Source organism: Cervus canadensis, chromosome 4 (assembly GCF_019320065.1).
Source record: "Cervus canadensis isolate Bull #8, Minnesota chromosome 4, ASM1932006v1, whole genome shotgun sequence".
Taxonomy (NCBI): domain Eukaryota; kingdom Metazoa; phylum Chordata; class Mammalia; order Artiodactyla; family Cervidae; genus Cervus; species Cervus canadensis.
Window position 1 is genome coordinate 40786276 of NC_057389.1, and position 18004 is coordinate 40804279.

An 18004-nucleotide genomic window follows, 5' to 3' on the forward strand; every position below is an offset into this window, starting at 1 on the left:
ATATAGGAGAACAGGTATGCAAAATCCCTTTCCAGAGAGTTTTCAAATTATGTTTTTTTAAAAAGACAAAACAAAAAATCTGCTCCCATTGCCTAATTTGGTAGAGGACTTAAAACCCAGGAATGACACCGTACATGTTTTTTCATTTTCCATACTGCTAATGCTCCTTCAATGAACTCCAGTTTAACAATGACCTTTTGAAGTGAGTCACCCAGAGTTGAGCAAATAATGGGTAGAATGGCATATCTCCTTCCTTCTTTTGCGTGTCATACTTCTGTCAACGGAACCTGCCACTATGTTTGCATTTGGGGCAAATACCACAGTGTTAACCAAGACAGGTTAATGTGAGCTGAATCCCCACATCTTTTTTTTTTTACCTCTAAGGCCACCTTGCCAACTCTGTCTTTAATCAGAATGCAAGCACAAGGCATTAAACCGCCGAGTGGTGCTTAATCATTGTAACAGCTTGTACAGACATCACAGCAATCAGGCATGCAAGATGGATTACCTGGTGTGTTTATGGAAACAATTGGTTTTCATGAATTTCCCTGAAAAGACAAGGCCGTGTTAGAATCAGAGTAGCTGTGCTTATGTGAACGAAATGCTGGGGCATGCACAGAGCAACCTTATGAAGAGCAGAAGTGGTCCAAAGATGGGACTTAGGAAGTGGATTTGACAGAGAAAGCCACTCCTTTCCAAGATCAGATGATTCTTCTTTTGGGTTACTGCCCACCAGCTGCAAAGTTGTCTCAATATTATAGACAATGGTGTTAAGCTGCTTTTGTGTAGCATGCAGGGATTGAACCTGACCAGGGATCGAACCCGTGTCACCTGCAACGGGAGTGCAAGTCTTAACCACTGTACCATCAGGGAATATTCTTGATTTATTTGAATTCAAGTACTCACTTGGGTTTTAGAACACTTCCTGTGCACATGTACCCAGAATTTCCCAAACTGTAACATGTGTTTGTATTGAGAGTTAATGGCACATTTCCACTAAGCTCCAAATTTCCCTCTACAGTATTCACTAGGGACAAGTGTGGAGGCACACAAGTTTCACTATTGTTGTTCAAACAGGCTGAGATGGTTACTAGTAGTCAGAACTGCTCACTTACTACTAACTTCTGTTAGTGACTACAGAACAATTTTTTCCCCCATTTTTAAAGCACCATTTCACATGTTCAGAGATGTGGAGTGATTTGCCTAAGATCACACAGCAGTGCAGAGAGAGCTGGGACTCACCCACAGGTTTCAGGAATATTATTAAACTGTGTCCATGGTATCCTGGGCTTCCCCAGTGGTGTAGTAGTAATAAATCAGCCTGTTAATGCCAGAGTCCAAAGACCCTGGGATTCAATTCCCAGGTCAAAAAGATCCGCTGGAGTAGGCAATGGCAAACCACTACAGTATTCTTGTTTGGAAAATCCCATGGACAGTGAAGCCTGGCTGGCTACTCTTCATGGGGCCAAGATGGAGTTGTCAGTGGGTAAACTTAGGGGGGAATGCAAGAACCACCTGAAATTATATATGTGTGTGTATTATACAAATATACATATATATATACACATATACATATATACATACATATACATATACTATATATGTATACAGTGTGTATGTATCCACACATTTGTCTGTGGAAAAAGTCTAGAACTTCTGTTAGATTCTCTAAGATTTCTGCAAAGCCCCAAATAAGGAACCATAATTCAAACACAAACAACAGGAACAACCACAATTAAAATTCTCATAGGTTTCCTACTCCCAGGTAAAGGCAGTCTGTTAAGGGAATATGAACTCTTGTCCCTCTAAGTAGCTGGGAATTCAGATCATTGTGTCGAGCCTGAGGATTAATTTCATTTCTCACTTGGCCACAGGAATGTGTGGAATGGTCCCAAATTGCTTCTTATAGTCCTAGCTTCCCTCTTGGGTCCAGACCCTGAAGACAGCACGAGGAGACCCATCTCACTAAGTCATTTCCTAAATAAAATCCAGTGACACGAGATTAAATCTCTTATGATTATGCCTTAGCCTCACTTTTACTGCCTCAATAACATCCCAAATCCTTTTTGTCTAGTCCTTTCCCCTCTCAGTCTTCTGAGTAGCAGTAGGTAGAGGTTAAAAGACCTCAGCTGGCAAGTGTAAGACTCATAGTTATGTACCAGCTCCACCATTGTATGCTTTTTGTTTTTTAGAATCTCAGGTTCTTGTTCTAGCCTTTTCGAAATCTATTTCCTGGTGGTGAATGAGAGCCCTCATGCGGGACTCCTATCCCCTCTCCTCACTGCATCTCTGCTGCTCTTCCTACTCACACATCTTCATTCTCAGGCCAGGCCGGCTGAGGAGCAAGAGGCCACATCTACCAGCTCCCAACTGAGTTGGTTCCTTCCAAGTTCAGTTCAGTCGCTCAGTCATGTCCAACTCTTTGCAACCCCATGGACTGCAGCATTCCAGGCCTCCCTGTTCATCACCAACTCCCTCGGAGCTTACTCAAACTCATGCCCATTGAGTCGGTGATGTAATCCAACCATCTCATCCTCTGTCATCCCCTTCTCCTCCCACCTTCAATCTTTCCTAGCATCAGGGTCTTTTCCAATGAGTCAGCTCTTCATATCAGGTGGCCAAAGTATTGGAGTTTCAGCTTCAGCCTCAGTCCTTCCAATGAATATTCAGCACTGATTTCCTTTAGGATGGACTGGTTTGATCTCCTTGCTATTCAAGGGACTCTCAAGAGTCTCCTCCAACACCACAGTTCAAAAGCATCAATTCTCTGGTGCTCAGCTTTCTTTATAGTCCAACTCTGATATCCATACACTACTGGAAAAACCATAGCTTTGACTTCCTTAGAGCTTCCTTCCAAGTACAGAGACATTTTTTTGGTTTTATGGCTTTTTGTTTGTTTGTTTGTTTTTACTGCTGATCACACCAGGGGGAAAATCAGTGATGAGTTGGCAAACTTACTTTCGCTTAGGGAAGTGAAAAAACCTTTTTAAAAAACATGGTAGTCATTCTTGACTCACTATTAGAATAAACTTGAGGTTCTGAAAGGTTTTCACTGACTCCTTTTTGCATGGCTCTACAGAACTCTCAGTTACAGGTTTTGTTTCTCTGGGTGGACATCTTTAATCTTCTGATAGCCCTCAGTTTTTTTATAATATTCACATGACTCAATCTAGAGGCCTGTGCTCTATAATTTGGGCTTCCCAGGTAGTACTAGTGGTAAGAACCTGCCTGCAGGAGATATTAAGAGAGACAGGTTCAATCCCTGGGTCAGGAATATCCCCTGGAGTAGGAAATGCCAACCCCACTCCAGTATTCTTGTGTGGAGAATCCCATGGACAGAGAAGTCCATAGGGTCTCACAGATTTGGACAGGACGGAAGCAAGTTAGCACACAGGCAGACACCACTCTATAATTTAGGCTCAGAAATCAAGTTTTGCTTGAAAAAGAGCTGTGGTCAAGTGTGCCATGCAAGGCCTTCCTGATTTGTATTATTTATTTTATAAGACATCTCCAAGTATGGATCTCCTGCTCCAGGGCCCTCCTCTGCTTTGAAGGTGTTTGGTCTGCAGACACCATCTGAAGAAACCCTACCTAGGCTGGCAAATCCTCACCTCCGCTCTGTGGCTGCCTAAATGGAGCTCAGGGATGTGGAGTGACTTTCCCAAGATCACACAGCAAAGCAGAGGGAAAACTGAGACTCATACTCATGTTTCAGAGGCTTTAAATTTGAGTCTAGGGACTCCTGGGGGTGGTGTTGTCAGTGGGAAACTGATGCTAAATTGAGGCTCAGACAAGGCCACCGGGTTGAGAGAGGGCTTGCAGTGAGTCAGGGAGATTGCAGATTAGAGGCCAGTTCTCTTATTCCACATAGTTAACCTTTGTCCCAGGACTAGCAGACTCTCTCTCTCAATGGAGCTCCCTGAGGGCAGATTTTCCTATTTGCTCCTCAAATATCAGGCTTCAGTTTTTCTCAGACACAAGGTGTCTCATTATGCTCATCAACAGCAAGAAGTCCAGGCAGTAAATCATTTCAAATCCCACACATTCAAATACGCATGAGGACTTGGCTGTCCACCGAGGAAAACTGGAAAAAAGTGAAACCTGCTCTGGTAATCATCAAATTTTCCTTTCTTTGTGATTGTTACAGTAGTTTTTTCTTGGTCCCAGGGTTGGATGGTGGGGGAGTGGAAATGGGGGACTTTTAGGAGCATTTGCTATCTTACTGTGTCTTTCTGTTTTACAAAACCAGCCCAAGCTTCATGGTCCAGAGAAAGCTGTTTTTTTCCAGCAAATCGAAGGATTCTCAGAGGGAAAAGTGGTTGGAGATGAGATTTTTATATCTTTATCTTGGCATCTCATTTGGATACATGGAAATAGGTTGCATGATACTTGGTAATGGCCTTTCAAATCTATGATTCATTAAACATGGCTTAACTGGTTGGTTCTCCGTGCAGGGCCCAGACATACCCAAATGAGGAAGCCTTGACGTCTGTCCTTAAAGAGGTTTAGAGACAGGCTGTGTACAGCCAACAACCATCCTGTGGGATTTACTTTGGGGCAGAGTTATGAAAAAGTGCCCTGGGGACCCAAAAAAGGGAGAGAAGTGTTCTAAGTGGGAAAGGAGGGCCAGGATGTTTCTCTCAGAGATCCTTGAATTGATTCTTCATGGATGAGAACATTTCATTGAGCAGAGAGAACACAAAGGGAGACCAGCCTGAGCAGGGATAAAGGGACGGATAAGAGTGTGAAATCTTTGGTGATTGATTAAGAGCCTAGTTTAATCTCATGGTGACTAGGGAGCCAGGAGTGGCCTCGGTTCTTAAAGGACTTCATTGATGGGCTGAAGAATTTAGATTTCATTCCAGGGTCTTAAGGAACCATTCATGTGTTTGGATTAGGGAATGGTATTTTCAGTTCTGTTTTTGGAAAAATTGCTCCTGTAAAGTCTATGGAAGCTATGTTGGAGGGGAGAGGATGGTAAACAATATGCCTGCAATGCGGGAGACCCGGGTTGGAACCCTGGGTCGGGAAGATCCCCTGGAGAAGGAAACGGCTACCCACTCCAGTATTCTTGCTGGCAGAATTCTATGGACAGAGCCTGGTGGGCTTCAGCCCATGGAGTCCCAGGGAGTTGGACAAGACTAAGTGACTAACACTTTCACTTTCCATAAGCCTCTATGCAGAGAGGCTCCCCAGGAGGTTCCTGCTATAATCCAGACAGGAGAGGAGTGTCTCCACTAGAGTGACAGCAGCAGTAACAGCAGAGAAGGGACAGAGCCAGAGCCATTAGGACTTGGAATTGTGAGGACTTAGTGGCTGGAGTAAGAAGGAAGGATGGGTGAGTCTCTGTACTTGGGAGATTAGCTGATGTGATGGGTTCACTGGTAAAAGAACCCCGGGAGAAAAAGTGAAAATAATTTGGATTTTCTTGAGTTTGAAGTGCCCCTGGGTGATGTTGAGCAGGCAGTTGGAAATGTGGGGCTGAGTGGACTTATGGATGCCTAAGTGGGGTTTGGTGTCTGATGATTGGCACCTCCCTCTAATCAAATAATCATTACTATGATGATACAGTGTAATTGTGAATAGGGACTTCCCACTATACCAAAGCTTTCATAGTTATTATCTCATAGGGGAGAGTTCTGGGCTATCTATGTAATTCTGGGAGTCACTGATAATAAAAAACAATTACTGAGTGCTTTTTATAGGAAAGGGCTGGGCCTGATGCTTTTGAGGGCATTATCTTGTTGTGAGGCCTCATCCAAATGTTTGAGGAAGATTCTATTATTACATTCATAATAAAGGAGAAGAAACTGAGGTTTGCAGAAATTAAGATATTTGCGAGTTAGAAAGATGACGTTTCAAAGTGGACTCTCTTGATTGTACTGAGACCTGAAATGAGTTTTCCATACTGCCACGCCGGTCCTGGACGCACGGTATAGGGTTAAAACTCTCTCCTTCACGTAGGAGGAGTTAGTGATGGAAGACTCAAAGAATAAAGAAGGTGGTCTTCTCCCCTCCTCTCTCTTCCTTTGATTATAAAAATGTCACCCACTAAATACTCGGTACAGCACAAGACTCGTCTGTCAGCTTATGAGTCTCACAAGCATCCTATTCTTGTGAACCACTTCTTATTTATCCCTTTTCAGCCTCTGGCTGAATTCTTTCTGTGCTATTTGGAGAACAGGAGCTCCTCAGAGTGCCCGAAACACCACCTAGTGGTTTCAACTGGCAACCACAACTGACAGTAGATAAGAAGGTCACTGATGGGTCCTAGTGGGGCCAAGGGACAACGGAGTCCAAAAGTTCTGGGAAGGACACTCTGCCCATGGCCAACAGTATTAAGCAGGCCGATCACCCCTGAATGATTTGGGACTCTGATTGGGTACCTAGGTACAGACTATAGAAATGATGATTCGATGTGTAAAGACAGGGAACCAGGGGAACAGTTGGAATCAACTTGGGTTTTCACAGAAAGGTAGCAGGTATATTTGGAGATGTAAAGGGGATCTTTTGGTTGGTACATGTGACAAGGGGTGTGATATGTTAAGAGGAAGAAATTTTACCTTTTGGGTTGCTTCTGACAGGATTTGGCAATCTATACTCATCTTCCTAATTCTAAGAGTTTTCTTCTACATTCTGTGTGTATCCCTGATAAAATTCAAGTCTGTAAACTTACACTTTTTAACTAATGCAGACATATTTTTAGCATCATCAACCTTAAGTATAATACTTTATTGTACCTGGGTTTTCTAAAAGTTAGTAAGTTCACTTTATATTTGTTGTAAAATTTGAAAGCAAGAAAATTAACCCCTTATTGTCAGACTTTTGCCAGTCTGATGTCCTTGAAGCATGACTATTATCTGCTCCTAAATGAGAAAAATTAAGATAGATTTTTAAAAAGCTGTAAATTAAACAGTCAGGAATGTGGGAAATCCAAGACGGCCACTTGTCTTTTCCCGGCTCCGTGGCAAACCCCATTCTTCATTTAATGGGTTAAAGCCTTTTTTGGCTACAAGACTGGTATCCTCACAGTGAAAACAGAATGATTAAAAATGTGTTTTTCACTTGAGGTATACTTTGACTGTTTTTAGCAATCAAAGTACCTACCTTATTGGAAAAATTATACAGGCCTATGTGATCAATCTGGCAGTCTTATTTTATGAACAGATTAATCTTAATTTGGCTATATTTGATAAAAATGAGAGTAATTTTAGAGAAAAAGATTGTTTTAATAGGTATAAAATTTTAGTTTTGCTACTTGAGGTATGTATCTACTGTCTGAAACTTACTTTTCCAATAGTTCTTTGTTGCTATGTTATATTGTTATAAAGCTTAAATGAGTTATTAAGAAGGTATTCTAAGCTTGTTTCTGAAGCTGGTCTTTGGATTGAGACTAGATGCCCATAGTCTATTACCGGGGGATTATACGTACTATCATTTAGAGGACTGTGTCCAACCTAGATGAAAGGCCTCTTATCAGTTTTCTTAAGTATATGATGTACAAGGAAACTGATGGGAATCATCTTCCAAGACTTAAGGTCCTGCCTGCCTGCTAAGTCGCTTCAGTTGTGTCCAGCTCTGTTCGATCCTGGGGACTGTAGCCCACCAGACTCCTCTGTCCAGGGGATTCTCCAGGCAAGAATACTGGCGTAGGTTGCCATGCCTTCCTCCAGGGGATCTTCCCAACCCAGGGATCGAAACAAAGTCTCCCACATTGCAGGCAGATTCTTTACCAGCTGAGTCACCAGGAAGTCCAAGAATAATGGCTGGGTAGACTATTCCTTTTCCAGGGGAACTTCCTGACCCAGGAATCAAACCAGGGTCTTCTGCATTGCAGGCGGATTCTTTACCAGCTGAAGCTACCAGGGAAGCCCAAGACTAAAGCTACTTCCTCCTAATTACTTGAAGTGCCCAGCGGAGGACTTCCTGAGCCCTGATGTCAGTCTTCCCCTCCCTCCAACCCTTATAAGCGCTGATCCTTTATTTTCAATTTTCAGCAAGACCAGTGTCTGCTCACTGTCAACACCACTGGGACACCTTCTCTACTATTCCTTTGCGGCAATTTCTCAGGGAGTAACATCTGCTTGGGAGACCACTTTGGAAGGAACAACATCTAAAGTTGTAAGTACAAATCTTGGTTAAATTACACAGTGGATTTTGACATGGGAAGGAAACTTTTGGATAGCTAACTACTGCTCGAGTGCACCCCGCTGCTGCAACAGGAGCTATCTTACAGGCAGGAGCCCTTGCTCTAGCAGAGGCTATTATCCCCGGGGAAAACACACCCAAGGCTGAGGAATGACCTCCACTAACAGGAGCTCCTAGGTACCCCAAGTTACCCAAGGGACTCAATCCCAGCCTAGCTGGCTGAGAGCATACCAGAGCAGTATGTTACCAACCAACTGCTCCTATGGTTCTTCCTCTGAGAGAACTTTCTCATAAAAATCAAGAAACAAACGTGTTTTCTTTGCTGTCTGATCTAAGTCTGGCAGAGGATAAATTGAGAGGTTTTTCTGAGGACTCTGAAATTTTCACAAAGAAGCTTACCTGGGGGGAATCTCACCTGGGGGGATTTACAGATTTTATCCCACCGCTACCCTCCTAAGAAAGAACAGCACACAGTACTGGCAGCCAGAGCCCACGCTGACCGAGTGGAAGCCCAGGCCCAAGAGGGCCACGCAGTACACCAGGTGGAAAACAGTGCTTTCCCTGAGGCAGATCCACACTGGGGACCAGATGAATTGTAATGATAGAAATAAGTAGGACCATAGGATTAATTATTTATTAGTGGGTATGAAAAAGCTTATAGTGAAACCCATCAATTATGAAAAAAGTGAAAGAAGTCCAACAGGGGCCAGAGGGAAATCCTGCAGCTTTTCAAAGGAGATTAGTGGAAGCTTTTAAATAGTACCCAATGTGGATCCCTCCTCTCCAGAGGGACAGGTCCTTTTGGCTATACATTTCATAACCCAGTCTGCCCCAGACTTCAGATGCAAAATTCAAAAAGCAACTGCTGGAAGGAGGAGGTCCTCAGACCTTTTGAGCAATTTGCTCTAGTTGTCTTATTTGGTTTTCAATAATAGGGATATGGCCGAAAAGACTGAATGTGTCCAGAGAAATACACAAAAGGCCCAAATGATGGCAGTGGCCCTGTTCACTCACAGACCATGAAAGGGAGGCCAGACTTTCTGGGTCATTTGACTGTGCAAGACCGATGGGTATACAAAATCAATGTGCCAGGTGTGAACAGAAGGGACACTTGAAGGGAAATTGTGATCAATGAGCTTTTAGAAAACATCCAGGACATTGAAAGAGAGAATGCCCCAGATACCAATGAGTGACAGGGGGCCCTTGGCTATTGACAGTTTCATGATCAGAAGACTGAGGTCGCCCGAAGCCAAAGCTGACTTTGCCTAGAGAGACCATCTACATAACTAATGCCAAACTTCAGGTGGTCATTGATGTGGAAGGCCACTTAGTAGAATTTCTTAGAGATACTGGTGGAACCTTCTCTGTCTTAACCCAGAGGGTTAGAAATCTTAACAACCGTAAGAAATATATAATGGAAGTGTCAGGAGAGAGACAGAGGTACACTTTCCTAAAAACCCTTTTGTACAACATCAATGGCCAGTTGTTTTTGTATTCCTTTCTGTTTGTGCCTGATTGTCCTATCTCTTTAATGGAAGGTGGTATGGTGGTTTAATTGCTAAGTTGTGTTTTATTCTTGCAACCCTATGACCCTTGCCAGATTCCTCTGTCCATGGGGTTTCCCAGGCAAGAATACTGGAGAGGGATGCCATTTCCTTCTCCAGGGGATCTTCCCAACCCAGGGATCAAACCCAGGTCTGCATTACAGGCGGATTCCTTAATGACTGAGCCACCAGGCAAGTCCTATCTCTGTAATGGAAGGGACTTAACTAAATTAGGGGCCACTCTGTTTCCTGAGGGACAAGGAAGCAACTCTATCACCAATTGATATTAATAGAAAATAAAGAACAGATTAACAGAGATAGAAGACTTAATAAGCCCTGAAGTATAAAATATTAAGATACTGGGCCTAATAAAAAAACAAACAGATTAAGGACTTAAATGACCCTTTTCCAGATTTAGAAACTGTTTTGGAAAAATGTTTTAGATCACCAAATCATGGTTATAATCTCTTTTAATGCTTAATTTCTTTTCATTTTTATCTTTTGTAAATCCATCCTCCAAAGCTTAACATCTAAGAGAACTAAAAGGATGATACTAATTGGTTTATAATTCTTACAACAGAAAAGAGACAGTCAGCCAGGTGTTTTAGTCCTTCCCCAGGCAGGCCTACATCCAATCTCAGAAGGAAGCAATTAATGATTCATTGTTACCTCTTACCCACTTTTAAGCATAAAACAGTAAACATCTGGAGTAGGAAATCATAGGGACAAAGTAAAGGGACATGATAGTGATTTAATAGTTAATCCCATTAGGTAATTATATGTAAAGAAAAAAGTAAGAGAGACCTCTGTAAGTTAATGATCACCCAAGAAAAAAATGGAAAAATCCTGAAACAATGTGGGCTTCCTTGTCTCATAAAGCAGAGCAAGTCACTTAGCAGCATCAAAGCCAGACCTGCTTGCCAAACAACAAATCCAAGCTAACTCGCTTAGCCATAAAACCGTTTAACAGGAGCATAAGACATGCCTTCAAACTGTATAGCAATAGTGGAAAATAGGGCCTAAAACCTGCCCAGTGACGTGAACAAGGTAATGACCCCTAGGACATGCTCCCAGCACACACACACACACACAGAGAAATAATTTATGGAAAGGTGACATTTCAAAGTGAATGACCCTCACTGTTCTGAAACCTGAAATAATTTCTCCATAGTTCCATGACAATCCCAGATGCACCATATAGGGCCAAAAACTCCCCTACCCAACTTGTAGGAGGAGTTAGTGATGGAAGACTCAAAAAAAGACAAAGAAGGTGGTCTTCTCCCCTCCTCTATCCTCCTTTGATGATGAAAATGTAACCCACTCAGTACTTGGGGTGGCACAACACTCACCTGCTGGATCCGATGCCTCACAAGCATTCTATTCTCATAAATCACTTCTTTATCACTTTGCCTCTGGCTAATCCTTTCTTGGAGCCCCCAAAACATCACCTAACTGTTTTGATTCTGATACTATATGGTGGCAGGACACACTAACCAGTTTGCTTTCTCTTTCCTTCAGGACAATAGCGTCATGCATCCTTGGGTAGCCATCCTGGGCTTCCTACTCCTTCTGATAGGTAAGTGAACAGGTGGGCTGTGCTTTGGAAGCCTGAGGATGGGGGAGTGTAGGGGCTGTGTTGGTGATGAGGCAGCGGAGGTGTTCTAGGGCTTTGTCAGAAGGTAATGGGGTCACCAATGAGCAAAGAACAAGGCTGAAGCCTTAAGCCAAAGAAATTGCTTAAATACTAAGACTTACAAAATCTGTGAGTGGGTTACAAGGCATGACGCTGTACAGTATGGTTTATGCCACTGCCCATATTTAAACAACAAAAAAATATGGAGGGGTGGGTAGGTAGATGGCTATATATGCATGAACTGCTCATGTGTAGGTAGGAAACAGTAGCAGCTGTTATCACAGTGTAGAAGGGGATGAGAAGAAGAAATGGGGATGAGGGGGGAAGGAAAGAGTCCTTTACTGTACCATTCTGTGCTTTTTGATTTTTTCAACTGTGGGCAAATATTTCTCTTAAAAAGAAAATATTTTAATTTCCCTACTTTTCCAGTTGTTAAGACTCTGTGCTTCCAATGCAGGGTGCAGGGGTTCCATCCTTGAATGAGTAATTAAGGTCCCACAGACCATGCTGTGTGACCAAAAAAATTTTTTTAATAAATAAAATATTTTAATTAAAAATATCCTATGAGACAGGGGAAATTTAGGAATACACATATCCTAAATTTTAAAACAATCTCTAGAGTTGGGAATATGAGGAAACATATTTTTTTAAATTATACTTCTAGAACAAATTTTTATATTTAGCCTGTATTACCTTTGTAATCCAAAAATGATACTAAGCAAAATTAAATATTACCAGAATTCCAGTGAAAAAACTAGACTCTTATTTTATGTATCAATGAGTGTTTTATTCCCAGAGCACTTCCCAGAATTACAGCCCAGCCCTATGATTAGTCATGAGACTCAGATTCTTTTATGGACCACTCGGACTGCATTTGACAATGTAGGGATTTTTAAGCCACTGACTCAGGAGAGAGGTGTTTTTGTTTGTTTGTTTTTTAAGAGGCAACATTTAGTATTTGACTGAATGTTCTCCAGTTTTTTGGTTTCACCTGGGTAAGTGGACTGTGCTTCCTTATACATTGCTCAAGAAGGGATCCCTGCTTGAATTTATCTGGTTGATCCTTAAGCCCATGATAAGCTTCAGTTTCTCCTGAAAGTGTTATAAACTCAATTTCCTAAGAATTGATTTCTAAACAGCTTAGCTTTGGCCTTCTAACCAATAATGCTTTAAGTAAAACTTTATCTCTGCTTTTTTTTTTTTTAAATTTGATTAAGAGCAAGGTTATGAGGTGATTTAATTTGAAAGAGCTATTTATTTATTTATTTTTGTTTGTTTTTGTTTTTTTTGAAAGAGCTATTTAAAAACTTACAATAAAGACAAAATCAAAACTAAAAATGCAAAGGAGTTTTTAAAAGAGATTTCAACTGAGATACTGACAATCAGGGGAGAAGAAAAGCTACATGTATGTGTTACCTATTTCATAAGCAGATACATGTCAAAAACAGAAAGAAATACACACATATTCATGTATTACTGTTATGGCATTTATTTCAAACCTTTTGGAGAGAGATTTGGTCTTACTACCAAGAGATTGAACATATTTCTCCCTTTATCCTGAAACTTTCTCTCAGAAATCTATCCCATTAGGAAGTAATTCTGAATACAGAAAAACATTTATATGATATTTCATCTAGAAATATATCTAGTAAATGATAATGCTGCTAAAGAATATGTGAATGTAGAAAAATGCTTATCCTAAGTTTTAAAAACTCAAGATGTTAGTCAGATGATTTCAAACCAAATAAGCTATATAAAGAAAAAACTGAAAGTAAAGTTAAAATATTGAGACCCCATGCTCTGGTTTCTCTTTATTTACAGATGGTGTAACGTCTTACCTACATGTGATTGGAGTGGAGGGTCAGTCTGTCAGGCTACCCTGCTCCTATAAAGGAAAAGTCACATCCACGTGCTGGGGCCGAGGGGAATGTTCTTGGTTAGACTGCAAAAATACCATTATCAGTACTGAGGAATACAAAGTCACTGAACGGAAGAATGAACGTTATAAGCTCAAGGGAAATATCGGTGGAAGAGATGTTTCTTTGACCATAGAGGATGCAGTCCCTTCTGACAGTGGCTTGTATTGTTGCCGTATTAAGAAATGGTTTTTCAATGATGAAAAAAACATCATAAAGTTGACTATAAAGCCAGGTGAGCTTGTCTTCCTACTTACTTTGATCACTTGCTATGGGTTACCCTAGATAAAGAGTTTTCTATTTGATATTAACCTCTTCTTCCTTGAATAGGGAAAGAAGAGGCTCCTATAATCTTGTTTTCTAATAACTCTTCATAGGATAACTTGTATTTGTATAGAATGAAGTGTTAACACTAACCTTGATTCAAGACCATAGGCTAAAGAAACTTCCCAGTCAGCAAAATATCTTCTAAGGCAGTGCTTTAGGAGTGCTAATTGATTAATGAAAAAGCATTCACTGTTCCACTGAGATATAGTGAACATTTTTATGGAGCTGAATTTATTCCACTTAAAGAACTGCCCTTTCCTCTGAGATTATTTCTTAGAAGAATTTTTAAATGTCCTTTCCTAACTTTTTAGGACTTATAGAGAATTTCAAATGTATAAAGTAGGTAATATAATGTCTGGTCAAGTATTTGTATAATTTGGCTTTAATAGTGGTCAATTCAATCTTGTTGCATATATATTGTATGAGCCTTTATACTATAGAGTTTTATCCCCTCCTTCTGCCATGTCTTGGATTTTATGAAGCACATTTCACACCATATCACTAAATTAGTCAGATGAGTCACTCAGTTGTGTCCGACTCTTTGCAACCCCATGAACCGCAGCACGCCAGGCCTCCCTGTCCATCACCAACTCCCAGAGTTCACCCAAACCCATGTCCATTAAGTCGCTGATACCATCCAACCATCTCATCCTCTGTTGTCCCCTTCTCCTCCTGCCCCCGATCCCTTCCAGCATCAGGGTCTTTTCCAGTGAGTCAGCTCTTCGCATCAGGTGGCCAAAGTATTGGAGTTTCAGCTTCAACATCAGTCCTTCCAATGAACACCCAGGACTGATCTCCTTTAGGATGGACTGGTGGGATCCCCTTGCAGTTCAAGGGACTCTCAAGAGTCTTCTCCAACACCATAGTTCAGAAACATCAATTCTTCAGTGCTCAGCTTTCTTTATAGTCTAACTCTCACATCCATACATGACTACTGGAAAAATTAAAATGGGCTTATGTCAGTATGAAAACATTTACATCTCAATAAATGTTCACTGGTAGCTTTTAAGAGTTTTGTGAAATAAAAAAATCAGGGAAGTTTACATTGTTCCATCTTGGTGTAGACATCCTACTTTTTCTTACCTTTTGATGAAAGGACAAGATTCTTTAGGATTTCCTGGTTCCTGGTGCTTTTTCCTAATGAATGTTCTCCCACGACACAGAATCCAATACCCAGTCCTACATTAGTTATGTCTCTTTTTTGCATTAAATGAAGTTGATATTGCAGTCTTCCAACTTTGTATTTTGCTTGCATCCTTGATGAAGGCAAGTGAAATAAGGTCAATTCTGATGCAGAAAATGCTGGCTCTAAGGAAACTGCATCTAAGAGTCAATTAACAGAAGCCAAGAGAGACTGACCCTAGAGACATGTGGAAAAGAGACAGCTTTTCAAGAGATCATTTTGGAATTGTGATATTATATGATTGGTCTAGCTGAATATATTTTTTAATGACATAGAAGGAAATTAGGGAAATTTTGTAGTGCTCAGAAATCTTTAAGAGATGAATATTTACAAATTCACTGCCCTGTCCAGAGGGAAACCAGTCCATAACTGAGCCAAAGTGACTCTCTGCCTCCAATCCAATTCTTTGCTTAAGTTTTCTTGCACGTTTGACAGGATGAACTTACTTTTCAACCTTCTGTTAAGGTTCTTCCTCAGCATCTCCTTCTACCCTTAGCTTCCTAGCTTCTTCCTCAGGAAATATTTTCCACCAAGGAAGACAGTTAGTTAAAAAAGCCAAGTAGACTTCCTCCTTGTTATAGTCCTTTGGTCAGATTTTTTTGCTTGCTTCCTCTTTTTGTCTAGATTTGATTTCAAAATGAATGGAGGGGATTGGGATTGAACATTTCATCAAAACCTTTGACTATACTCTTAGACCAGGCTTGGCAACCTGTACCTCCAGGACCATATCAGATTGTAAACAGGCTCAATAGTAGTTTTATAAAGTTTTATTGAAACACAGCCTCAGCTAGTATATATATGTATATATGCCTCAGTTTATATACTGTCTATGACTGTTTTCACACTGACAGATTTGAGTAATTATCACCGAGATCACAGGGCCCCCAAAGGCTAAAATATTTACTAATGCCTTGTACATAAATACTTGTTGAAAAAAAAGTTTTTCTTCTTAAAGGCAAAATTGACTAGTTTCCAAATTAAGCTGACTTGAATCCCTCAAATGAGTTTTCACAGCAGTTGTCTCATATTCAAGAGACTTGATGTTCTAATTTACATTTTGTAGAGTTGAAAATCGAGAATACTGCTTGTGGGCAAAATAGATGCCCCTTAAGAAAAAAAGTCCACATTCTTGAGTCTACCCTAAACTTTTGCTCTTGTGCCAAGCACTGTGTTTTGGCTCACTTCTAATTTCAGTTCTTTCTCTGGATGTCTCTGAGGACTTCAATAAGTGGTTTGGAATCCTACAGGATTTCTGGTTCTGGAAAGCGCCAAAGTTTTTACCTGTGGTTATTATCTCTCATGTAGAAAGGAACCTTAAAACATCTAGTCCACCTTCTAACCAAGTGCATAGTGCATCTGTGTTGTCTAGCGTATGCTCTTGGTGTGAATTAATCTGCATTTAGCATGCAAGTCTTTTGGAAGGGTACTCATAAGGCTGACTGATAGAATGGCATTTCTTTGGTAAATATTCTGTTTCTTAGGAGCTACTATTTAGGCCCTAGTCATATATCACTGAAAAGACAAATGCAGCTTCAGGATCTAGACATTTTCCCCTTACTCACAGATATTTATTTAGATACATAAATATAATATACATGACTAGTTTTTACAAAGTGTTCAGCACAAATCCCAGGTATGATTGTTTTCAGGTCCATACCTCCCCAGATTTTGTCTTTTCAATGCAGCTGTTTTATTGTTGTGGCCATGTCTTCACTCACCCCTCAGTCAGAGATTCTAGTTGACCAATGATGTGAACTCCGGGTTCATGGGAGATAAGTGTTCATTTCTGCCTGAGGACAGTCTCCCTGGTTGCATTGATTCACCGGCTCTTATTTCCTGCAGTATGATGAATCCTTGCTCTCATGTTGATTTTAGCTCCACCTACAACAACAGTGAACCCCAGTATTACTACGGAAAACACGAGGACCAGTACCGAGACTCCAAGAACAACCAACACCGCTACTCCAACAGGGAACACCACTATTCCAGAAAGGGACAGCACTACTATAGTAGTCACGAATCCTCATATGACAACGGGGGCCTCTACTTCTGCCCTTCCAATGCCCACTCCCACAAAGGACCTCAAGCCAGGTAAACAGTTGTGATTCTGAGCCAAGAAGCCTTTAAAGGATTGGATGTAGACCATCCTGGGTACAGTGTTAAGGCTGAGGTATAGTCTAGGGTAAGGAGTTTTAATAGGCTTCCATATCTGACTTTAGAGTTTCTGAACTCCTACCCCTGATAGCTCAGTTTGTAAAGAATCTGCCTGCAATGCAGGAGACCCTGGTTTGATTCCTGGGTTGGGAAGATCTGATGGAGAAGGGCTAGGCTACCCACTCCAGTTTTCTTGGGCTTCCCTTGTGGCTCAGCTGTGAAGAATCTGCCTGCATTGTGGGAGACCTGGGTTCGATCTCTGGTTTGGGAAGATGCCCTGGAGAAGGGAAAGTCTACCCACCCCAGTATTCTGGCCTGGAGAATTCCATGGACTGTATAGTCCATAGGGTCACAAAGAGTCAGATGACTTAGTGACTCTCTCTATCACTATACCTTGTTACATTCACCTTTTGGAAGTACAAACATATCAGAATGAAGGACTTGTGACTCTTTATCTCATTCTCACAGGAATTCATTAATACAAATAAAGTTAGACCACTGATCTTGGACATCTAAGGAAAGGTGGACTTGGCTGAGTTGACATGTTGTTATGAGGGAAAAGTAGAAATGCCAGAACAAGGTCAGGTAAATGAGAATCTGTCCTTACAATGAGCTGTGAATAGAATCACTTCAGCCATTCTGAGGCCTAATCCAACACTTGGGGAGAAAATTTCAGTGAAGTTAATATTTATTCTGTTTCCTGAGTCAGGAACCAGGCTAACCACTTAAGTATTAATCCACTTAATTCTTACGATAACCCTATGCACTGTAGGTGTGACTCAATCCTACTTTATATTTGTGAAGACTGAGACACAGTGTCTAAGTTCATCGTTGGGAATCATATGAATAGAAAATGGTTGAGTCTAGATTGTCCCATTAATTTGAATTTTGGGGCCTCTCTGCATTCTATCCTGATCATAGAGCATGTATTTGGATGAATTTATCCTGATCTGACATCCTCACTGGAACCACCTTTATACAATTACCCTGTCTTTTCAGGGTGTCAATGTCTTACACAGTTTTGCTTCTAGCACCCTTTAATATATTTATGTAGCAGGAAATGTACTCATACTGTAATAAAGTAAACATCAGATTTAAG

The 18004-nt window shown here is 41.0% G+C and overlaps 1 protein-coding gene across 1 annotated transcript in view; it reads left to right on the forward strand.

The window, feature by feature from the left end:
* The window catches only part of LOC122440818 (hepatitis A virus cellular receptor 1-like), a 96739-nt gene that overhangs the window by 60519 nt on the left and 18216 nt on the right, over positions 1-18004 (forward strand). Inside the window, exons 4-7 of the mRNA XM_043467518.1 lie at positions 7998-8121; positions 11211-11268; positions 13147-13476; positions 16627-16842. Coding sequence (XP_043323453.1) covers positions 7998-8121; positions 11211-11268; positions 13147-13476; positions 16627-16842 — 728 coding nt within the window. The remainder of the gene's footprint in view (positions 1-7997; positions 8122-11210; positions 11269-13146; positions 13477-16626; positions 16843-18004) is intronic.